Source organism: Psittacula echo (genome assembly GCF_963264785.1).
Source record: "Psittacula echo genome assembly, chromosome: 1".
Classification (NCBI taxonomy): Eukaryota; Metazoa; Chordata; class Aves; order Psittaciformes; family Psittacidae; genus Psittacula; species Psittacula echo.
Window position 1 is genome coordinate 12,519,703 of NC_137735.1, and position 25,059 is coordinate 12,544,761.

General features: G+C 40.7%; 1 protein-coding gene across 8 annotated transcripts in view; it reads right to left on the reverse strand.

Moving 5' to 3' along the window:
* Positions 1–1,704: 1,704 nt before the first annotated feature.
* Positions 1,705–25,059, reverse strand: part of TBC1D14 (TBC1 domain family member 14) — a 71,831-nt gene continuing 48,476 nt past the window's right edge. For all 8 annotated transcript variants that reach the window (XM_080619744.1, XM_080619745.1, XM_080619746.1 and 5 more), the window contains 8 exons: positions 24,379–24,485; positions 22,885–22,965; positions 21,382–21,476; positions 20,130–20,201; positions 18,609–18,737; positions 15,528–15,637; positions 5,751–6,009; positions 1,705–1,908 (listed from right to left, as the gene is read on the reverse strand). In XM_080619744.1, the coding sequence (XP_080475870.1) occupies positions 1,843–1,908; positions 5,751–6,009; positions 15,528–15,637; positions 18,609–18,737; positions 20,130–20,201; positions 21,382–21,476; positions 22,885–22,965; positions 24,379–24,485 (919 nt within the window). In that variant the 3' untranslated portion in view covers positions 1,705–1,842. The remainder of the gene's footprint in view (positions 1,909–5,750; positions 6,010–15,527; positions 15,638–18,608; positions 18,738–20,129; positions 20,202–21,381; positions 21,477–22,884; positions 22,966–24,378; positions 24,486–25,059) is intronic.

Genomic DNA, 25,059 nt, shown 5'->3' on the forward strand with positions numbered 1-25,059 from the left:
AAGCTATACAAATTCTGGGAGAATTAACACGTGTTTCGTAGCAACACCTTGATGTCTATTTTTAGTAAGTGATGACCTAAGAGAAGTCTTATGGAGGAATTAAGATGGCCAACAAAAACCCACATCCATTACGCCAGGTACACAAAGTGGACAGGAAAAGAGGCCAGTGAGGTATCAGACTGTCAAGCTGCATTTGCATGACACATTGTCCAAAGTGATTATGAGTCCTCACTTACCAGGGAATCTTGCTTTCCCTCTTTTTCTTATTACTATGAGGCTATTCCTTGCAGAAACAATGTTCATACTGAAGGACAGTAGTCATTATGTCCCACAGTCATTTACATGATGAGTTGAGCAGTGTGCAACTATTATTCTGTTTCATTCAGACAATGCCAAAATATCTGTGTAAAACAGACTGAAGAGCATTGGGAAACCGCTGACCACATAGCTAGAGGATTTAGTAACACCTGTTTACAGTTAACACAAATATTGCTCCAGTTAGTTTCCCTTTTCAATGATCATCATTAATTATAAAACAGATTTTTCACTATACAATAAACATTCTTGTAAATCAGAGGCACTCATGATTTACAGTCTGACATCCACGTGAATGCAGAGGGGAGCTAAGCTGTATAACAATAACGCAGTTTGCTGCCTCTGTAACTTGCTCCCATGTCTGAGAGGCTGGATAAAATGCTACGAAGTGACAGCTTGTACTTATCCTGATGGTATTTGTCTGGCACATTCCCCAGTAAACGTCTGTCACTTGTCACTACATACAGATCAGCTGCACATAACGCTTTCTCACTGTGGCAGTAGCAGCAGCTTCAGGAGATCCTACAGAGCCTTTTCTCTGCAGCAGCAACACTGGATTACACAACTTCTCCCTTACACCTTTCCTCCTTGGTTTTGCCAGTGAGCAGAGCTGGGTTTAGATAAGCATGAAACTTACTTTTAACCATTTCTCAGTTCATCTGCTCTGCCCACTGTTTTATCAGCATGACTGGAGAAACGGCACAGGAATAAGTATCTGGTAGGCAAGAACACCCTGAAAGAGCACTGCCCCGGAAGAGAGACACATGGAGACATACACTTAGTATGATTGGGAAATGATGCCAACTTAATACCTGAAGCCCCACAGTGAGTTTGGAATCTAGTCTGATTAATGGCTATGCATCCAGACTGGAAACATATATTTCTGAGACATCTTGAAGAATAATTGGCTTTGCACTGCTAGCGTGACTTCTCTTCCAAGTTTGCTTTCTACTTAACGTTTTCTTACTAAAGAACGGAATGTAGTCCTACGTCTACATGATTTCTTTGGTAAATGGGACCCACAGCCTATAAAACAAGAAGCATTTCTAAACAAATGGTCCTTATAACTATAAATTCCAGCACCAGTTATTTAAAATCCAGATCCAGCTACTGTTACAGGTATGGCAGATACAGAAATATATCCTGTCCCAAGAATGACATTGGGGAATAGCATTCAAAGCAATTGCTGAATGCTCAGTCTTCTAAAACATGAAAGAAAAAAATAATCATAAAATGGTATCATTTAAGCTTCACTGCCCTCATCAGAAGATCAGAATGTATAGTGCTGTCCACAGCAAATGCTCATTCCACTAAAAGTTTAAGGCTAATCCTAGGTTTAATTTATAAGGTTTTTATCCCTTAATTCCCTTCCCGCCCCCCCTTCTCTTGTTTCCTCTCTTCTCTTTAAGGCTATTCTACTACTAAACAAAACGCTGAAATAACACTTCACTTTGCAGGCTCATATATGTCAGACAGTACTCGATACTTCTGCCACTGTAGCTCCTTTCACTGTGGACAGCCATGTTTTTAACGTTTGAGTGAGGGACTTCCTTTCTCCATTTCCCGGTTATCTTTCTGCAGAGCAGCCAGGATCTAGAATGAGAGAGAACAAAGTATTAGAATTTAAAAGAGACTCAATAAATCATTGTCTGAAGAGTTCCCAATTTAATTATCTCTTAGCAATACTATTCTAACTATTAAATGTAATCGAATTTGGAGAACCTCTCCATGGATGGAGACCTCTCCTGTAAGCCCTTGTGGCACAGTAGATACAAATGGATTTTACAAGAGTTTAAACTCAATTTCCCCCCAGCGCACACTTTTGAAGCCTGGAGATGAGATTCTTGCCCAGATTACACAAGTCTAGCACTATTAAAGGATGCTGCCTGAGGGGAAGTTATACTTCTCAAGGTAAACAGAATATCTGAAAACAGATCAAGTCATCAGCCAGAGCCATACAGCATTATCTGAGAGTCTGGGACAGAACTACCTTCGTGCTGCCTGGTGCTTGTCTAGAGTGCATCAGCATCTCCAGATCTGCTTCCATCTTTTTTGGAAGCAAAAAGTCCACAGTCACACTGAAAATGTGTATTTATCAATATCTGATGCACAATTTTGTTTGTTAGTCCTTGTGTAAAGGGCACAATAAGAGCCAGTTTCTCGTGCTGCTTAACACGCTCCCTGCCCTAGAGTTAGTCTCTGATGAAGAAGTCTATCAGCATCCTCAAGAATCAGCCCGGAACTTAATGTGCTGAGGGACATTTCATCTCAAAGATTCGCAGTTATGAGTTAAGGAACCTTCTTTCTCCGACTGACTTCAAACCAACCTGTGCCCAGACTTAACAGCAGGTGGGGCTCAATTGCTCTCATGGCAATCACGCCCCTCACTTACACTTCAGTGCAAAAGCCCCCATAGCTGTTACAACAAGAGTTCAACATGGGTCTGACCAGAGCTACAGCTGGCTGACTGCTCAGCAGTTTCTAGAATTGGAGAGATTTCAGTGAGGTCCTTTTCATTGAGATGCAGGGTAAATCAGCAGCTACTCAATCAAATGGGCTTATGAGTTTCAAGTGCCATACTAACAATATCCTTGGTGGAAAAGAGTTAACTCTTTTTAAGGAGCACAAGAATGACACCAAAATACTTGTCCAGAGAAGCAGAACACACACAGACCTTAAGCCAACTAACAGAGCTCAGATTCTCTAGTTACCTGGGAAACCTTATGGAGCCAAGATTTGAAGTACAACAGATTACAGAAATGCTAAGCCAACAGTGTAGTCTGTTCTATCATCTCTATTCCTCTGCTGTTGATGACAAAGCAGTAGGTGTAGCAACATCCACACCTATTTCAGGCTAAGGCTGTATCGGCACAATGCCCTGGAGTTCTTTGTAGGTAATTCCAGAATAAAACCAGAGCTTGTAGTTTCCTACCAATACGCAGAGTCCTTGTCACTAGAAGTGCTGTGTCCATGATTTACTAGGACTCCTTGCAGTCTTTAGCTTCCTGATCACATTGTCAGTGACCAAGGGAAAGTGGAGTGAGATGGAAAACACATACCAGCCCATCTGATGAAGGAACCAGGACTGTGAAAACCAGCCTCATAAGCAGCCCACATTTTAGATGAGATCCTACACACATAATCTCTAGACAGCATCAGCTCAGAATGTGACCTACAGGATAACAGGACTGTAATTACCATGGTACAGGAAGGTGAAAGGTTTTCTGAGTGGGTGCTCTGACTGCCAAATACACCTACTGCTGAGATGAGCAGCTAAATTTGACTTCTACAGTCAAATATACTCCTACAAAGAAATAATACCTCAAACTCTGCTGCTTGCTTATGCAGTATAGGGACTGTACCCAGATGAGATGATGCTAAAGATAAGAATACAAAGCCTACTTTTCTAAGCTCGAGCATTCTACATCCTCTGGGAACCAGTGCGCCTGGTCTCTCCACCCAAGAGTTTATCTTGGAAGTGGTGCATCCATCACTTTTGACATCCATTTTGCTAATTTGAAAAGGTACTTCTCTACAGAAAATGCATCTGACTTCAATAGTAGTCACAGTCAGAAAACTATCTAGCTAGGAGGCATCTAAGTAATAGAAAACAAAATCCCATACCCTCTGTGTCTTGTTAGCTTTCCTAGGTCAGATCCACTTGTGGTACCTTAGCAACTGAGCAGTCCCAGTAAGCACATGACATGAGCAAGCTCATAGCTCTTACACACTTCTGGCTTGGAAAATGATGGCAGGCTAGAGAGCAAGCAGGCTTTCCTGATGGAAACTTACTCAGCAATAGAACTTCCTGGTCAAGAAAGCCAGCTGGTGCAGAAGTCAAGCTAGGCAAGAGGTCAGCCAACACCAACCCTACACCATGCTAACTCTATCAGAGATCTGTTTGCACCACAGTTCAGCAACATTTTTAATTCAGTTTGCCACAACAAGCAAAAACCATCTGGAAAATACCAGGACTGCCAGAATGAAGCTGGTGAGGAAGACTGCTTGGGTGAGGTTACTTTGAAGTCCTTCTCCTGTTGTGATCATCACCACTAAACCATCATGTGTCACATACTGAAAACAACTGGCTAAGAAAGTACTTGGCAAGTACTTGGGGTACTTGGCAGAAAAGGATCTCTCCTTCTCTGCAAGGAAAGCAGTAGTAGGCTGAGAACATATCTGGTATGTGATCCACATTCACACAACATGTTCAAAGACAGTAAAATCATCTGAAAAGGAACACGCCTGGGAGGTTACTTGTGGAGGCATTACTGCAGAAAAATAGAAACAAAGCTGGATCTGTACTAGCAACTTACCAGCAAGTCCAAAAGAGAAATGCAAACAAAGCTGTGAGGAAAGCTGTGTCAGGGAGAAAATGCTGGCAGTGTGCTGCTCTTAGCTGGGCAGCGCAGGTTGTTTTTCCTCTTATACACAAGGCAAGGCTCAGAGGCTACAATCTACCTTGCTGTGAAGGTTAGAAGTTCTCATCTGGAATAGCAAGCTGGCAGTATCCAGCATCTAGAAGGACACTGTCACTCCAAGGAAGAACCACACGCTCTCATTTGCAGCTGAACTGCCATAACCACTATGCTTAACATAGAATCATAGAATAGTTAGGGTTGGAAAGGACCTTAAGATCATCTAGTTCCAACTCTCCTGCCATGGGCAGGGATACCTCACCACCTTACTTTCACTGAAAAAATGAATCCAGACAAAATGGGCAGAGCTCTACTACAGCAGGACTCATGGAGCAGGCTGTTACTGCTTCCAAGAAACTGAAAAGGAAAAAGTATAGCAAAAAAAGAAGTTTCCACTCCAAATGCTCTGGAGTATATTTGACCTGACCCTCCAGCACGAATGGCTGTTACAGCCATTTAACAATTTCCATGTTCAGATGACACCTTTCCATCTTTTTTCTTTAAACTGGAATTCAGTTGAAACCACAGTGATGAGACAATGTCTGAAATAAAGGCATCTGTGCTAAATTCCAGTAAAGAACTCAGAGATGCAATCACTTCTGTGCAGCCCCAAATTAGGCAAAATAGATCCTCAAGAATATCAAGATGATGACTGTGTGATAATGTGTTCTGACAAATTGTCATCTTCTCCCAATGAGCGAATTTCTGCTTTTAAATATCAACCTGTAACTTTGCCAGCAGCCTTTGTAATTAATGAACTTAAAAAGCTGTATGATAATGTATTTCATCAACCCCACTGAACAGCTCAATCTTAAATGTTGACTGAGCTCTCTCTTTCCAGAGGAGAGTAAGCTCAGGGAATGCACTCACCTGAATGCACACTAAAAGCACGGAGTGAGCTACACAGTCCTACCTACCTGTAAAATCAAGTACTAGCTATGCTAAAGCATTCCTCCCAACCCTGTTTTCCTAAGTACAGTACAATCATCCGTTATCAAAGATTAACATCCCCTTTACCTGAGCCCACTTTTTATTTCTACTTTGCATCTGAATGGCAGAAATAGATGTGAAGAATTCTTCCGAAGGCAAGTCCTCTGGTAGCTTTGTTAAAAACTGGGCTATATGAATGAAGTCCATTTTGGTCAAAATATCTTCAAAAAGTTTCAATATTCCCAGTGCTGTACGGAATAAGAACTCTTCCCCATCACGGCAGAACACATCCCAGACACGACATGCCAGGTCTAGTGGCAAAGATTTGCTGTACAATGTGAATATCCTGAAAAACAAAACAAAATTTTCAGTGCTGCTGGACAAGAATATCTTGGACATTCACAGAAGCACATAGCCCCATCAGCAGTAACTTTGAGGCTTCTCAAATATTTATAACTGAATATTCCTTTTCTCTTAATTTCGAAATTACTTCCATTAGTTGCAGCATACCAATATATGAAACAATATAACAACCATTATGGCTTCTTGCTATCAATCTGAGTCTCCAAGTTCAATTCTCTAGGATCACACCAGAAGAAACAATCATTATACATGGGTTTATGATGGACATGCACAAGCCACAGGCATTATCTAACTATGCCTTCAGAGTTGAGGATTGATATAGTTTTAGCTGTGAGAAAACAAAAAGCTGAACTTAAAGCCATACTGCAAAGGGAAATTTGTGCATCAGATGAAGGAGATATGTAAATATAACTCCTGTTCCAGGCTTGCTTGACTGGCAAAGTAATGACCACATGAGTTTTGGAGGAAAGATCAGTGTAAACTCTAATGAGTTGAGAGAAACAGGCACAACATCCAGAGAGAATGTGTAGACAGCTGTGACAAGATGCTGGCTCAGTGTGCTTCAATGGATGTGATCCCCAAAGAGAAAAGGTAACAGCAGAAGAAAGAACCTCCTCCCTGTTGCTAAAACTGTATTTCCATTAACTGCCAAGAGCACGTGTCTTTCTTCATCAAAATACTGACAGCCTTGCAGCCAGGAACCCAAAGATGCTCCCCATTCCCTCCTCTCGCCAACATTTCACTACAGGCACAGCAGTTTTCTTTGCCACCAACAATGTCATTACAGGAAGTGAATTAAGTTATAGTGTATAAGGGAAAAGAGTTACATTGGGGTTTAGGGAGAACCTTTCTCCCCACGGGCACTGCATAAAGATCTCCATAAGCTGCAAATCATTCTTTCTCCGGCAGAGGTCAGCAAAGCCTCAAACTGAAACAAAACCTTTCCACGTTTCAACACAAAATTCATTGTCGAGTATGCCGAATTGAACAGTAGCTCTCTTGTGTTTAAGTCTCCCCCCTAGGATCCCAAATTTCTTATTTAGGAAATTCGGGTTTACATTAAATAATACAATGGAACAGATTACACACACACAAACACACACTTGTGAATATATATTTAAGCATCAAACATGAATGAATTATTTTCACGGCAAATTCTAATAATCAAAGGTTTTCTGCAGTTTCAGCTTTTTACTATATGAGGTTATTCGAATGATGGGTTATCAAGGCTTCCCTGTCCATCAGGACACTTCAGGAAAATGGGAAAATGTATTCATTTTACAAGTACCAAGATGGAACTAAATCATTCACACAAATTCAGGTACAAGTAAAATTGCAGGCTTAGGAGCCTCAGGGGTTTACCTTTTTTCTATTGTTACATCTTATTGCAATGCTTTTTATAAGAAGTGGAAATTGTTTAAGTTCTGTTCTCCAAAAAGCTATATTAAAATAAGTAAAGCAGAGGTGGAGCCTGGGATGGAAAAACCCCACTACTGTTCACACATGTATTATACATGGATGCATAAGAACAGCACAAAACAAGGCCTTTCTTTGGGTTACTGACTCATCACGTTTTGGAGGCTTCACCTACTCTTTCAATATTTCAGTACAGTCACGCACCACATAAAACACATCTTGCTACAGAATACCCACACAGCAGAACTCAGACTTTTTGTCTATATACACACACATGCACAGGAAGCAGCAACAGCTTTTCCATTTAAAAAGAACAGTGTAATAGGAAGCAATTCAACCGAGTCCTTTCCTGATCACCAAGTAGCAGGCAAACCCTCAGCCAGGAACTACTCCTGGTATAGATAAGTAACAATGGCTGCTTTTCTGGGGTTTGGTTTTATTCACAAAAGCTATTATTCTGCATTATTCAGACCTAACCTAAATAGCCCATGTGTATTACATCTGCAACTGTGCAGAAAATTAACTGTCAGAAGAAATAATCAGAACTACTTATTAGAACACTACTTACTGTAAGAGAAGATTTACTCATCAAAAAAGCTGCCACATCAAATAAGCTTGTTGACATTGATCTCTTCACAATTTGGAAGAAGTGCAATTGCAGGAAATTTGCAAGGCAATTCATTTCCATTAATATCAGCATGGAAATGCATCAAGCCCCAAGAATGGAGATTGGGCCCCCTAGAATAAGCACTGAAACAACAGTGGGAATCATTACAGCAAAGAACAGATAGAGCATTTGCTCCCTTCCAGCATTTCCTATTGAAAGGCATTTTCTATTAGACATCTGAGCTACTGATGTGAAACCCAGCTGAAATTTATTATAGCAATAAAGCAGCTGCTGGACTAACACAGCTATAGCAGCTCTCAGCAGCACAAGTACACTACTCGTGCACAATCTGCTCACACTGTACTGTGGGATGATTTTCTGTCTGCAGCTCTCTTACAACTCACTGTGAGTCCCAGGTGCAGACAGCACAGCTAATCACAAAGATGTCCACTGCCAGAGTAATGTAAATGCAGGCTACTGGCTGCTTTCCGTTTGGAAGAGGGAAAAAATAAATGAAGCGCCAGATGCTCCTGTTCCTCCCAGCCTCCCTTATCATGGAAGCATACTTTGAGGTAGATGCATGAAATCCTGGCTGGTTTTCTACTCTCAGGGAAAGTGTGTGATCATAATGTCACAGGAAAGCAAAGCACTGTTACCATAACCACAGGCTCTGTGTTTTCTTTCCTTTATTCCTTTTTCTTTTTTATCCTCTTTTCTTTATTTTTTAATTAAACATCTTCATAAGGTGTGTTAGCAACAGCGATGATGAACGCAGCTATGCCAGATTTTTGTTTCACAAGTCATGCTGCAAATCTGATGTTACATATTCTTTTCCCATGTCTGCAACAGTACAAAAATTCTTCTGCAGCTTCTGAATTGTGGGAACTGATGAATTAATTCAGGACCTTTTGGATCCTCCCTCCTTCATCCTGGTATGAATTTTTAGTTGTTACATTTTGTATCAATGTCAACTACATCTGTTTTGAGACAATGACTGCACCTTTCTACATGTTCATGCGTTACTTTATTGTAGAGTGGCATCTCCGTTCCCATTAGCACCTTTAGGGTTATTGCAGTGGACTTGTTGGTAACAGTTTATTTAGTACAGTTTTAGAATCATTACAGTTGAAAAGAAAAAGTGGACGTATTTACTTAGTTCCTTATTAGGAAAACTGAAGTAATATGTACTACACAGTACTGACTGCAACAGAGCAACTTAGCACTCAGAAAATCTGACTGCATTGTAAAATGTATCAATATAAGACAAATAGCGTGTGAGCTTCTGAGCAATTGCCAATTTCTGAGCACCCAAAAGCCCTGCTCTCTCACCCAGCACTACTACTCAGCAGCACAGTATTTCACTTGGTTCCACCCTAACCTGCAGTGACATAAGGATGAGCACACTGTAAATTGGACTAAAGTCCACAACAACTCCAGTCAAAAAATGAGGATGTCACCAGAAACCTCTGGACAGAATTACAGCCCAGTTTGGGTTTCAAAAGGAGGCATGCATTTAGAACAACATCTTAAACTTCTTTTTTTTGGGGGGTGGAGAGTGACTGGCATGACATGGACTATGTTTCTCTTGATGTAACAGAGAGCAAGCTTATGAATATTTCACTATAAGTGCCTACTACAAACGTCCACACAGACTGGCTTGGACCTTTATCGTAACAAGCAAATGGCATCAAAAGAAAGTTAATATTCACAGAGCACAATCACAGTCAATATAATACTGAAGAACCACTGATCAATCCATCAGTACAAACAAGGCTCCTGGCTATAATTATTGCCTAAATCATTTTTCTGAGTAGGGATAAAGAGGTGTTTGTATAGCAGCAGCAAATAAAAAATAGATATCATGTGGCCTTTGCAATGCCACATTCTGCTCTGCTCACAAGAGCCTGGGGTACCTCAGCAGACAAAGCTGTGAGGCCAAAACTGGGCTATTTAGACACACCATCTCCCCTCTATTCTCTGTGAACCTGACTGTATGTTGCTCTTCACATCTTTCTCACACTTGATTCCCTTTATATTCTCCAGAAAAAGGAGCAACCTGTGTAGCTTTTGAATTTGTTCTGTGAGATTTATCAATTGGAATTTGGGTTTGAAGCACATAGGTCTTTTTTAAAGGAGATGCCTTATGTCTGGCAGGTACCCACTGATGATCTTGCCACTCACCTTTTAATTGATTTCTTAAGTCCTTGGCATTTTCCCATCACAGAAGCAGTGGTGGAACAGAACTGATGGGGGACTCCACCCTCCCTACATCCTGTGCCAGCCCCAAGAAACCCCAAAGCAGCACTGCATCACCTGCATAGCTGGGCCCATCTGTATGCACAGCATTTCTTTTTCCTGGCACGTATCTCTTCACAAATGATTTAACCATTCCAATTTTACTGCTGTTCCCTGCGGCACTGCTTACAGGAAGCAGCACAAAGGAGCCTAGTTGATGCCACTGGAATTGCTGCAGGAGCAGGAGGGTTTCCCAGCAACTGGTCTGTGCAGCACTGGCTACTGGAGCCCTCCCAGAGCTGGCACCAACTGAGATTTACTGCACACATGCTTGCACAGTAACCATGCCAGCCACCGGGATAGCAGCAGGCATTCCTTTGGAGTGCAGAATAAATGAGCATTTAAATAAAAGTAATGTTGCTAGAGCAAAGCTGTTTCAGAGAGATTTCTACCTACAACCAAAAGGTCCGTCTGTTCAGAGAGACACTGTACTGTGCTCTTCCCTGACTTTAAACACGCTGCAAACACATTCTTATCTTTCGGGAAGCAGTTCTATTTTTAAGACAGCAGTATCTGTACTACAGCAAATTCACTGTCAACCATGAGACACAGGCAACCTTGGGAGCAACATTTTCCAAAGTCCTTAGCTTTAAGAACTAGTCACTTTCCAGACCACAGACCCACATGATTTTTCCTTCCATCTTTTCTATGTTACATCCTGGAAGTAATGGAGGGACAGCACATATGAAGTGCAATTTGCTAAGTTTCCAGTGGCTGTTAAAATGAAAATAAACCTGCTTCCTACAGGAACAAAGTATTTTAAAGTAGAAAGTGTGTGTGTGTGTATATATATATAAAAAACCCCCATGCATATATATACACACACATATATCCACATGCACCTACATATTTAAATATTATAAATCTTACACGGTTAAATACCAACTCTACTGTCTAACAAAATTAAAGACAGTGGGACAAGCTGTCTAACTCAAGAGGTGTTAAAAAGCTGAATATAGGATTGGGCAGGACTACCTCAGCTAGCCTACATTCCTGTGCACATTCTAGTGTGGTGGCTCTCTAGGGATGAGGAAGAACACAGTAAATTGTCCTTGGGATTAAAATAAACAGCGTTAGTACAGATGTGGGTAGTCAGCGAGAAATGCTGAGGGTTGTCAGTCCACTGGTACAAAGCCCTTGAGAAGCTCCATCCAAAACCACTCCTGACAGAAGTTTCCTTCAAGTGCTCTTGACAATACCCATGAAGGAACAAAAAGGGGGCCTGATGTGCCCTCCACACTCACACTTCGACACTTCAGTTCTTTGTGAGTAACTCAGGCATTGTCTTCCTTTTTTCTGTAACCTATACATGTGCTCAAAGAGAACAACTGATCACATAAATGTTTACTCAAGAAAATTCAATAAAGACCAGTCTATGAAAGCAAAATTGCTGAGGGGAATGTAAACCTTCAACCTTTTGTCAAAACAGTCTTTTTCTAAACCTCCCATTTCTGGTGGTGTTCCTCAGGATTTCTCCTTTTCAATGTAAGCTCAAAGTTAGACAATGAAGTGGTATTACCATGCCTGCACTATGAAGACACTCAGCTTTAGTCTCTCCTACATAAAAAAACCTCACCTTAGTTGCACCAGCATCACATTAAACTAGCAATCCATTAAAAAGATTATAACGTGGTGATTTTAATGTTGTCTATCCAGTTATTCTCCAGCATGTTTACAGTGTTCCGATTCTGATATCCCTTTTATTCAATTGCTTCCTCCACATACAGGCTTTTCACAACACTGTCTGAGGTCTGAGGCAACGTAATTTCAACATCTTTCCTCTTATCATCGAACGTACTATCCCCTGCTCTCTTCCTTCCCTTCTATCCTCTTCCAGTATTTTTTCTAGCATCTTCCTGCTCTGTACATAGATCTAATCCAGTTTACTATTCTCAACCTTCAGTCATAAAAATCCTTCTGATGCTTTTTCTCCCATCAAATACTGTGAGAAATGAGCCTATCCATTACACACTCCTTCATTCCCCTACCCATCTTGCATTAAAATTTAATCCCAGTGTAAAAGCCAAGTCAAACACTGCCCAAGTTACACTACCCTCTGTGTAAGAGGCATACAAAACCCAAGGAACTCAAGCAAAAGCAGCAGGAGGCCTGTTTGGATGAACAAGAACCTCCTGACAAAACTCAAACATAAAAAGGAGGCATACAAGATGCTGAAGGAGGGGCAGATGACCCTGAAAAATGCAGAGACATTGACTGAGCCTGCAGAGAAGGGGCTAGGAAATCCAAAGCCCATCTGGAGTTGAACCCGGCAATGGATGTTAAAGACAATGAGAAAGGCTTTCCCAGTATCAGCAGAAAAAATAAGACTCAGGAAAATACAAGCCCATTGTTGAACAGGGCAAGAAACCTGGTGACAAAGCACAAGCAGAACTGCCTTCTTCACCTCAGCCTTTACTGAAAAGACTTGCCTTCAGGAAACCCTGGTCCTCCAGATAAGTGGAAAAATGTGGTGCAAGGAAGCCCTACCCGTAGCTGGAGGAGGAGCACTTTAAGGAACATTTAAACAGACTGGGCACATACAAGTGCATGGGATGCGGTAAGATACACACATGAGCGCTGAGGACACTATCTGCTGTCATTGTGAAGCCACGCTCAATTATCTTTGAAAGACCCCAGTGACCAGGGGAGGTTCCTGAGGACCTGAAGAAAACTGGTGTCATTCCTATCTTCAAGCAGTAGGATCCAGGTAACTACAGGTTGGAAAGCCTCACCTCTCCACCCCCAAAACTAACAGAAGAAAAATTTCTGGATATCATTTCAAAACATATGATGGCCAAAAAGGTGACTGGGAGAAGTCCGCATGGATTTATGAAAGCAAAATAATACCTGATCAACTTGACAGCCTTCTACAATATGAGATGACTGGTTTGGTGGATAAGAGGGCATCAATGGATTTCTATCTTGATGTCAGCAAGGTTTTCAATACTGCATCCCAAAAATCCTTGTTGATGAACTGATGAAGAATGGACTAGACAAATGGACAGCGAGGTAGACTGAAAAGGGGCTGGAACTGCCAGGCTCAGAAGATTGTCATTAGTGGCAGGAAGTACAGCTTCAAGCCAATCCACTGGCAAAATACTCAAGGGTTGATACTCATCCAATCTTTCAAATGCCTTCATTAAGGACCTAGATAATGGATCAGACTGTATCCTCAGTGAGTTTGCAGGTGATACAAAACTGGGAGGAGTGCTTGATACACCATTCCATAGGGACCCTGAGACACTGGAGAAATGAACCAGCATGAGACTCATGAAGTTCAATAAAGGGAAATGCCAAGTCCTGCACCTGGGCAGGAAATCAGGCCAGGTACCAGTACATGTGGGAAGCCAACAGACTGCAATGCAGCAGCTTTGCAGTAAAGGACATGGAGGTCCTGGTGGATAAGTTAAATGGAAGCCAGAAATGTGCTTTTGCAGCAAAGAATGTCCACAAACTCCTGGGCTGCATTAGGAACAGCACTGCCAGCAGGCCAAGGCAGGTCATCCATCTACTCAGCACTGGTGAACCAGCTCTGGGCTTCCCGATTAGGACAGACAGATACACTGAGGAAAGTCCAGCTTGCCATGAGTATGAATAAAGGCTTGGAGCACCTGGTACATAGTGAAAGCTGGTACTATTTAATCCAGCAAAGACATGGCTTAGACCTCAATGCATAAAAACACTTGGCAGGAAGACAGAGACAGACTCTTCTTGTATCCTGTGAAAGGACAAAAACCAGTGGGCACAAACTGAAATACAGGAAATTCCATTTAAACGTAAGAAAATAAAAAAGCTTGTTCACTGTGAGGGTGGTTGAACACTGGAACAGAGTTGCCTGGAGAGGTTGTGGAATCTCCTTCCTTGGACATACTCAAACCCCAACCAGACTAAGTCCTGAGCAACCTGCTCAACTTGACCCTGCTTTGAGCAGTGGGTTTAGACTACATGATCTAGAGTTTGTGTCCAATGCCCCAGCAATTCCATGACCCCACGGAATTTCACATATTCAAACTTCAAGCTTGAACTGGACTCAATTACATTAAATTGATTTGTCTAATGGATCAATAAGATGTTCAGTGCCAACAACTAGGTCTTAAAAATCAGGGTATCGAGAGCTTAGTTCAAATAGAACTGCATTAACAGAACAAATGTTCTCCAAAGTAATACCACATGAATCGCAGGAAAAAAAACGCTGTTACTACTGGGAATTTAATCTTTGACTGAAGATATTCAGTCAGATATCTGAGATCAGAAGAAGCTGTCAACAACTTAAGGGCAAATCAAGTTTCCACAAAAGATTACGTATCCTCCCGCACCAGTCACGCCTGGTGAGAAGAGACTTTTTAGCTGCCCCAAACCAGTCTCACAGGCACAAATGCAAACACTTAATTTGGAGTTCCTTATACCACACTGAAATTTGGCAGGAGTGCAAATAAGATCGTCTTTTCTTCTCTCCCAGGAAAAAGGTTCTAATTGCACTGGAACTAAAAGGGAAGACAGCTTCACAAAATAAAAAGATTGTAATTGCCTGTTTGCCAAGGGGAATAGCTGCAGTAATTAAAAACATGCCCTTTAGCAATTGAATTGGGCTATGTCAATCAAGATCAGTTTTCAGACAACCTGTACTGGAGTCCTCTAAATGGGATCTGGGACCACCTAATACGAGTAAGATACAGACTAAGAGTCATAGTTCATCCTGCCAAAAGCCGAGGTGTTCGCTATTCTGTAGCTTCTAGCTTTTTGTTGCATGGACAAATGTGTTTACTCCTCTATTCCTGTTCTGTGCAGGCAGACAAGCTACGCATTTTAAATGCCAGACTAGCAGTATTTTCTGGATATATATTCCTGGGACACACCTGCACATGGAGTAGACAAACTAACAGATTTTCTCAGAAGATCAATCCAAATATGCACCAAATATGGCTAAACACTGCTATACAGCTGTATTTCAAAACAGGCTTTAAACTCAACACAAGTACAATAAAAAAGGTTAGGCAAACATCAAACATCACAGGTGTATGTGGGAATGATTTGGATTGACAACTCAAGTACTGAACAAAAGGTAAAGTCTTTAACTTAAAAGAACACTAAGCCAGGTAAAAGCACTCCAGCTTCCGTCATGAACACTGACACAAAGCTGTAGGGTAGTATGCACATTAGTAATTCCATTTTCAAAGCCTTACCAATCAATCAGATAGATGTCTGGAGTCAAGTTATTTTTTTTGAAGTGAGCAAATAACTTTGGCAGATTTTCTTCAAAGAATACCTCAAATGCGGCAAAGTAAGTCAACATCTGGGAAACAGAATGGGGAGAAAAACAAACAGCTGTATTACTAATAGGCTTAAATGTATTATCTACTGTTCAATTAATGCCCTTCAAAAATAGGATCCTATGAATTCCATGATACCATAAACAGCTAAACCTTTACATAAAGGACAGCATCTGCAAGCACAAAGAGTTTAAGATTCACTCTCTATACCGTTCTCATACTAAACAATCTAATTATTGGTTTGGGTCTTGGCCAGCTTCCTTTGGAAAGAAAAACACCAGCAGGAGAGAAGTTATTTGCTGATTTCCTAGAATAATTATAACAGAATGGTGCTTTATGCCTGTGGCAGTAATTTAATATTATACTGAATGAAATCCGAGGCCCAATGGATTATAAAATGAAATATGAAACTAAAATAATTTAATCATCCACATCAAGACTGAAAAGTCCAGTTGGCTCCAGTTGAAATACCAAAGATTCTTTTATACAGTACGTTTTAAAATTAGGTAATCATAGAATCATAGAACCAGAAATTTCCATTGCAAAGAAGAAGCACTGAAGTTCACGCCAAGGGGGAGAGATAAAGTTCGCACAGAAAAGCCAAAGATCAGGACAAAAAACCTATGCAAGAGAAACAGACTGTAACTCCCATCTGATACCGTAACCCCTAAGCTGTACTATTTTTAACACTAAGACTTTCATGTTAATTTAAAATTTGAATATTATGTTAGATTTCGTAAGAGAGGGCATGGAAAATCTTCTAATCCAACTAAGAGTTAAAAACAAAAGGCTTTTTAGCTCCCTCACCCCTCTTCTTAATACTGTAGGGAGAAAAACTAAGCAAAGTCCTTGAATGATTCAGTAATTTTAATTACAATATCCCAGTGAAAGCAACAAAGAATGTCTGTGATTCTTCTTCTTCAGTTGTATCAGCATGCTTCTCCCCAAAACACCATGACAGTAAAACGAAAACACGAGCTTTCGGGAGCCTTTTGTCTGAAATCCTTTGAAAGGATGACAGACTGCCTCCCAGTATTTTAATGTCCTTACAGATTTGTTCCCATTTCATGTGAATGAAGTGGCAGATGGTGGAAGACCCTCACTCACAGTGGCAAATAAAAAATTAAGCCTGGTAGTCAGTAGGTGTTTAAGGTTTAAAAGCCAACCAGAGATGGGTGCATGCTACAGGAACATTATGCAAAACCTCTGAACTATCAGGTACTGAGAAACAGCTTCATGGCAAACATGACACCAGAGATCTAGAAACCCACTTTTACAGAACTGTACAACTAAAATAGCTTCCTAACATGAATCTTTAAATGCATGAAGTCCGAGCATCACATGACACCTGTGAGTGTACAGAAGGAAGGGGGTAATGCAACGGACAGTTCCAAAATGATCTCCTTACGTGCTAGCACTACAGTAAGAGTTCTAATAAGGCATTTCAGAAGTGCTCTAGAGAAGGGATCTTAAACATAACTGCTATAATGACATCTATTGATAGCAATACAGGTAGCTCTATTAGAAATGCAGCAGCAGGTCAGGTATTGATCAAATCAACATTCAACAAGACATTCATTTAGCAGTAATTAAAAAAAGATATCTAGTTTAATGACACTGTACCCAACAAAAGAAGATAAATCAGTATAAATTACTATCAGCTCCACAACTAACTCATCTGGTCTTAGGTTTTCAATTACATCGTAAGACAAATGAGCACAAAACAATGAGGGTAGACAGCAGATTAGTACATTAACCACAGGAAGCCAAAACTGTCTCACTCTGTGTCACTATTCTGTTTGAAATATTAGGTACAAAGTTTTCCTTGTGGTGTTAATCACTGCTTTGTAATTTCACAGTATGTTAGTATTATTTCATGTCTACTCTATCTCTACTCTCCTGTAAGCATCCATTTACCATAAAGCCTCTACTTAGCCAGGCTAATAGAACTAAACGTCACTATCCAAGAGCATATCAAACCCCAGTATTTTAGCTAAAAAAACCAAACCCAAACCCCAAAATACATCTTATTCTAGCAAATTTAATTCCAAAATAATCTTCACAAGAACCATCTTTACACAGTGAATGCATAAACATGTCTTCTTTTTCCAAGTACAGTAATTGAGATCACCGATACTTCTAGCAATGATGACTGTGCTGTGGTACATCTCCCCATGGGCAACTGATAAGATTCAGGGGCTACAACAGGGAATGGCATACTGCTTTTCCAGCAGGAAGTACTGATAGGATCCCTAGTGTCTTACTGTTTGGCTAACAAAAGAGATTGTTGTTGATATCCATTCCCTTCCTTTATTCCTCCCATCTGAACTCCTGAGAAGCAGATCCTATTTTCACAGTGTTAAAACGTAACTGGGAAAAACAATATATTTTACAAAAGCATACTTCAAAGGTAAATTAAAAATGGATTTCAGCAGGTATGCCTTATTTTGCTGGGGTATACAGGTAGCCCAGTGTACCTGCTAGCAAGGTATTTTAGAGACTATAGAAAGAACCAGCTGCCACTGAATATTAAGAGTGTTCTGCCCATCCAATTCCCCCAGGCTCCTCTTCAAACGCAGCTGCTACAATAAGAGATGGGAAACCTGGTTCTCCCTGCAGCAGTCTATTTTTAGCAAGCTATTAGTTAGGATAAAAGCACCTTCAAGGCACTTCCAATATTAAGGTGTTTTCAGCTTTCAACTACAGTGCTCAATTTGAAAAACACCTACAATAATGTTCTCATCACTATTCTTTCAGGATCATAAAATAGCAGCTGAACAATTTCATTCACCTGCCTATTCAAAAGGGTTAGTGGGGTGAGTTTTGGGTTGGGTTTTTTGAGGGGGTAAAGTGTGTGTTGTTGGGCTTTTTGTTTATCAAGCTTTAGAATAAATCCTGACTTCTCCAAGCTACTGAGCCCACTGGTTTTTACTTATTAAAACTCTCCCTATACATACCCACAGCATGTTGAGAACAGTTTTCTTGCATACTTACAAGGCCATGGTCCACACGGAAAAAAGCCATCTGACAGGGTTTATTTAAAAGGTTAGAAAAAGCAATGAAGGCATCTGCAGTATCCAAGTTCAAGATCAATACTGCTGCTATGAACGACATGCCCTGCACCTAAAGAAAGAAGAAGTGTTACCATTCAGCAACAACTGTATCCTTCCAAGAATGCTGCCTCACTTAGTCCTTGTAATCACTAGTGTTTAATGCACTCTTGTTGCTGCTGAAGTCTGTGAAACATTCAGAAAGGCAGGATTTTTTAACTCACTTGACCCTTTCATATTGCATTTCAGAGCATGGAAGTCAACAGTCCCCACATTACCTCCTCTCAAGGAGTAAAGACACCTCTAAGTAAAAGTCCTAGGACAGGCTAAGCTGACAGCACTTTCAAATATGCAGAATGAAGATGTTTTTGAAGAATAAGCTGTTTATAAGTAACTCCTCCCAAGGACAGGTCACATACGATCTTATTTGTGGAAAGCTGGCCTAGGACACTACAGACAAAGCCTGCTCTTTCCTTTTTCAATCAGTTACCAGCAGTTACAGACACCTGCAATGACTCATTTGACAAGCAGTACCATTTTAAGATTAAGCTCTTGTTCCATTTACAATAAGTTCATAATGTTGCTGCATTTTTCTACAGAGTATGCTATGGAATCAATGCTGAATCCAAGCCAAGCTTGCTCACTCAGAGGCTGCAGTGCTGCCACCGCAGAGTCACACAGACCAAGGCGTGACAGTCTGTCCTGCAAACCTGAGGAACAAGCTCCTTGCCAACACAACAGGTTCCATGCCAGGTTCCATGCTACATGAAGCACACCACCTGATGTGCTCTTCTTCAAGCTTCCCTGCAGTTATGCTCAGCAGCTTTATCCCAAGCATCACATGCTACTCTCAGATGTACATCTGCCATCTCAAAAACAACTGTTCCCAAATAAAGAATAAGCTCATATACATATAAGTTTGTATGAGACAGATATATATACACACACACACATATATATACCCCTGTCCCAGGAAAAAAGACTAAATGACTTATCTGAAATCTACTCAGTCCTCTCATAATCACTACTTCAAATGCTGTAAGGAAGCTCACATAGCCTTCATGGGCAGCATTGCTTTGGAGACTGTTCCAGAAGCTCACAGTGCTAAGACACAGAAATACGTGCCAAAAGGAGTAAAATGTACTCAACAGAAGAGTCTCAGTAAGACTGCCATTAGGAACAGTATGTACTTCAAAGGACCAAGTTAACTACATCTTCTCTTTTGACTCCTAAGTATGTACTTTTGAGTACAAATACCTACTTTTGAGTTTTCCAATTACTTAACCTGTTAAGTTTAAAACTAGCAACAGAACTGTCATATACACTTCTCAAGCATGTACTGGAATAGAAGAAAGCACACAGAAACCCCACAAGTTTTCACAAAATCATGTAATACTGGCTTACAAAAGACTAAGTAACACAACCCTCCCTCCCCATCCCTGAAAAAAATGAATGCATCACTTACATAGCCCACATCAGGTCTATAACAAGTATAGGCTCCTAAAATACTGTGCAATGTGTCATGGTAAGGACCACCCTATAATTAAACAAGACAGCAGATTTGAGTATACAACAAACATATCAAAAACTCTTCAGTGCTACAGCATATACTTACTATCTATATTCTTTCCCTATACAGCTTTAAACAGTCCAAAGTCTTTCAAAATAATGTTGGCTTTAAAAGCATGACACAGCCCTCCATACCACAGTTATTACAAATGCATACAGGTCATCTGGTAGATCGATTACATATGAAGTGGTAAATGCTCCATCACTGGCAGTGTTCAAGGTCAGGTTCAACAGAGCCTTGGGTGACATGGTCTAGTGTGAGGTGTCCCTGCCCATGGCAGGGGGGCTGGAACTGGATGATCTTAAGGTCCTTTCCAACCCAAACCATTCTATGATCCTATGATATTAAATCCTCATACAAGAGGAATACAAGCCTAAGAGATTTCTTATAGCTTAGCAGCACTTTGACAATAATGCCAAGAAAGGAGAACACTAATAAAAAACTAACTTGTTTATCAGACTAGAGGCAGAAATCAACCATAAAGAAAACAGAACAATATGCCGTAACATACAATCAGCATATCAAGAATGACATGTATAGTTAAAAATGTTCACGTTGTTGAGTATTAACAGCTGCCCTATCTTACACTGAGTACTGTAACTGGCTGAGAGAGTCCAAACAGAAAAGTTTTTCACCCAGAAAAGGCTGATTTATCACAGTCTAAACTTTTCAGAGCACTGCCGAAATCTGTGTATAGAAGGACAAAACACTTGGTTAAAACGAGCACACCAAAACCACACAAATTAAATTGGCCTTGCATCAAACCAAAAAGGTCCACCAAATCTTGTTTGCTTAATCTGTGCTCTCACTCACTGTGTATTTGCAACCCAGCAGCATTCATTCACTGACTTGGAAACACTCACGTACAGACAGAAGCTGCATACACTGGGCTAGATGAATCACAGTGACAAGCCAACATTGGGGTTTTGCCTCTTCCAAATAGAATCATACAATCATAGAATAGAATTTGCAGTACCTCAAGGTTACTCTTTTCTAGATTATAGTTTTCCAAAATCCTCAGGAATTTTTTCCTCTCAAGATACTTACTTCAGATTTGAACTCAATGGGCTGTTTCAACCAAGGGATGGGCAAAATCATGTAAACTGAATTTAGTTGAGAAGTCAAGACAGAAGTTAACATTACTTACTTGCTGGAATATACAGAGATTAGGAAACGTCCTTGAGATATCCAGTTTTATTAACTCCAAGCTTGCTTCTCTGTCAGCTGCAGAAAATCCAACATCTACAGAAGCCAAAAGTTATGCGCTTACTACATGGATCAGCGTATGCTCTTTTTCCCTCCTGCCCTCAGTAAGGGTTTGCTTTGCTCAGCTCATTTATTTCAATGTGAATGCTAGGCAGTAAGGGCATAGACAGGATAATTCCCTGAAGAGGGCACACAGGCTGAGAAGCAAGTACATCCTGACTCAGAGCAACCCTACAGTGCACATTGACCCTCAGTGTTTTGAAGAGCTGGGGGGAAGGTGCAGAGCAAGGCAGGCCAGGCACTTACTGGTATCTGCTGACAAATCACTAGACAGACACAAGCCTGTTAATCTGTGACCCCTCGCTCTCAACAAGGCTTCCCCGCAGCTCCTGAATTAGCTGTCTCTGGAAAGGCTGTGGTGGGAGAGAAAAGTCCTAAAGCAGCAGTATTTTGTGGATGGCACCTATCTACTGCTGTCAGGTCTCCTTCCAAAATAATGTTCATTTATTCTTTGCATGCATGGACACTGCAGTACACTCTCCGTAACTGAAATGGATCTCATGCAAAGTAAGTTTCTAAAGTATTAATGTTATTTCTGATATAAAAAAATGTTTATTTGCACTTTGTTCTGGTTAAATATAGTTGGGAACTGCCTACTGCTACTGACTGAGGAATCAAAACCTAAGAGTTGTCACTAGCTAATATTTACACCAACCGCAAGAGCATCTACACTCCAGAAAACAAAGTACATGAGGAAGCTAGAAACATACTAGATAGTAGGTTTCCATAAATACTCATCTTATTTAATACACAGACAACCTTAAGAGAACAAAGCAGGGGATTTCCAATCCAAAATATTTTTCTGTTGATAAATGCCAGTATGTATGTTCTCCTTTTTCAGCTCAGCATACTTACATAGCAAAGGCAATTTCATGCATCTACATGTAGCTTTATACATTCCCAAAATGAGACAACTCTTCCAATCAATTAGTAAATCTCAAACCACTTTGCAAAAATAAATTGCTGTTCTCTGAAACATACCCAAGAGAGGGGCTCAAAGCTGCAATAAGGGACTAAAATGCAGTTTTCTGCTGTAACTTGAGTTTCGATTCCAAAATTACAGATGCAGCAAAGTATTTTAGTGCTGCAATTAAAATTATAATTCCCAAACTTTCCCAGCTTTCCTGTAAATTGGCATCAAATCAGAACTGTACCTAGCAATGTTTTATAAAGAAAAATGAACAACCGTGTTTTATAGAGGGCCATAGTTTCATTGAGAAGAAAGACCACACTTTGCTCTTACTTCCACAAAAATAAGTGTTCTTTTTACTAGACAGCCTTATAGCTGATTTTTTTATTTAAAATCTGTGATTTCAGTTTAAGGAACAATTGTACAAAATCTCTGATACTGTACCACAGCATAAATCACTGGTCAAAAGCATACCTTCACCTTCTACTTCAGCCCCTCCTGTGCTAAGCGATCGCCATTTCTCTTTGGCACGAGCCAAGCAAATATCATACAACTCTGGAAGAAGAAAAACAGAAAGCCAAGTCCATGATTTGTATATAGACTCACAGAATAGTTAGGGTTGGAAAGGACCTTAAGATCATCAAGTTCCAACCCCCTGCCATGGGCAGGGACAATTCACACTAAACAATGTCACCCAAGGATCTGTCCAACCTGGCCTTGAACACTACCAGGGATGGAGCATTCACAACTTCCCTGGGCAACCCATTCCAGTGCCTCACCATCCTCTCAGTAAAGAATTTCTTCCTTATATCCAATCTAAACTTTCCCTGTTTAAGTTTTAACCCGCTACCCCTTGTCCTATCACTACAGTCCCCAGCGAAGAGTCTCTCCCCAGCATTCCTACAGCCCCCCTTCAGATACTGGAAGGCTGCTCTGAGGTCTCCATGCAGCCTTCTCTTTCAGGCTGAACAGCCCCAACTTTCTCAGCCTATCTTCATACGGGAGGTGCTCCAGTCCCCTGATCATCCTCGTGGCCCTTCTCTGGACTTGTTCCAACAGTTCCACATCCTTTTTATGTTTAGGATACCAGAACTGCACACAATACTCCAAGTGAGGTCTCACGAGAGCAAATATGCTCATATCTAGTCAGGTGCCAACTACCTATCATATGAGCAATGCTGCCCCAGTCATTATAAGTTACTAACATAGTAGCTGAACTTTCTAAGCAGGTTATGGTTCCAAAAGACTGTTCCACTAACTTACAACTTCTGATTAAGTGAAAAGGAAAGGCAATCTAGGTACAAGTTTCCTTTTATGTTGAGGTAATTACTTTTCTTAGTCTGAATGGACAACTGGGATAAGTCTAGTAAATTCCATGGTAGAATTACACCAAAAGTAACTAAGCCAAGTACAGAAAAGTAGCATAGTGCAGGAGTAGTACGGGCAGTCTGCTGCACTTCCATGTTGGAATTACATATGTTAGTCTTTCAGAGCTGTGTTTTTCTGTACTGTGAAATATCACACTAGTTCCCTTTTCACAAACACACATAAATAAAAGTACCAATTTTCCCAGGGGCCTTCTAATCTCTCACAAACCCACTGCCCTGCTCTAAATCAAAGGAAGCGCGTTACATGCACACTCACAAGCACTGCAAAACTAATGATTCCAAGTTTCAAAAAGAGAAAAAAAGCTGGAGTCATTAATTCCTACCATCTCCATCTAACATCAAAGCAAGCCACAATGACAACAATAATCAGAAACAATTCACAGCAGCAGTCCTAGAGCAGCTACAAGATTAAAAGACATGATATTTTTTAACAAAACACATCAAAGCAACTCAAAAAGAGCATAACCAGATAACATCTCCTCATACCCACACCCCAGGTTCTGATACACCAGAACAAATGCAGAACTGTCCCTGTACTATTTCTCTTTGTAAGACAGTGCAGACAAAACATCAGTCTCACCATGGGTGATGTTTAACTCATTGCCAATTGCCAGGCTCCAGACTTTGCCTCTCACACTGGGTGGAATGCCCTGCCACCACAGCTCTCGCACTTTACGGGAACAACACCTGTTTAAAGGAAAACAGATTATTCCAAGAAATATTTCATTGCCAGCTGAATTATAAATGTGTCCTCCTACCGCTGGTGAAGGGATCCAAACCAAAATGAACATCAACAGGCCAAGAAGTCAAATGCGACTTGCAGATTGCTTTGAACTGAGAAGGAAAGCTCAATTCCTTCCAAGTTAATGGCTTATTTTGACAGATGCACAGCAATCAAAATACCCAGAATTTGTAACCACACTTGACCAGCAAGAACCATAGCAGTCAAAAATAAGCAAGTGAAAAGGAAATCTGTATCTATGCCACTCCCTAAAAACTGGCCATCTCCATGCAAGATTAAATACAGGAACTTGTTGAGGTCTACCCTCTCCCCACTCTGTGCTCACCCTGCTGTGCAAATGAGATGTGCAGTTCCCCACCCAGCTTTGCAGCTCTAGCCCTCCACTAAAATGCATGAAGATATAACAAGTAATAATAATAACTTTAGGTGGGAGCATTAAAGCCATTTTAAAAGGACACAGGCTTTGAAATGGCTGCAGCTTATGTTCATCAATCTGAAAGCTCAGAAGGAGGAACAGAG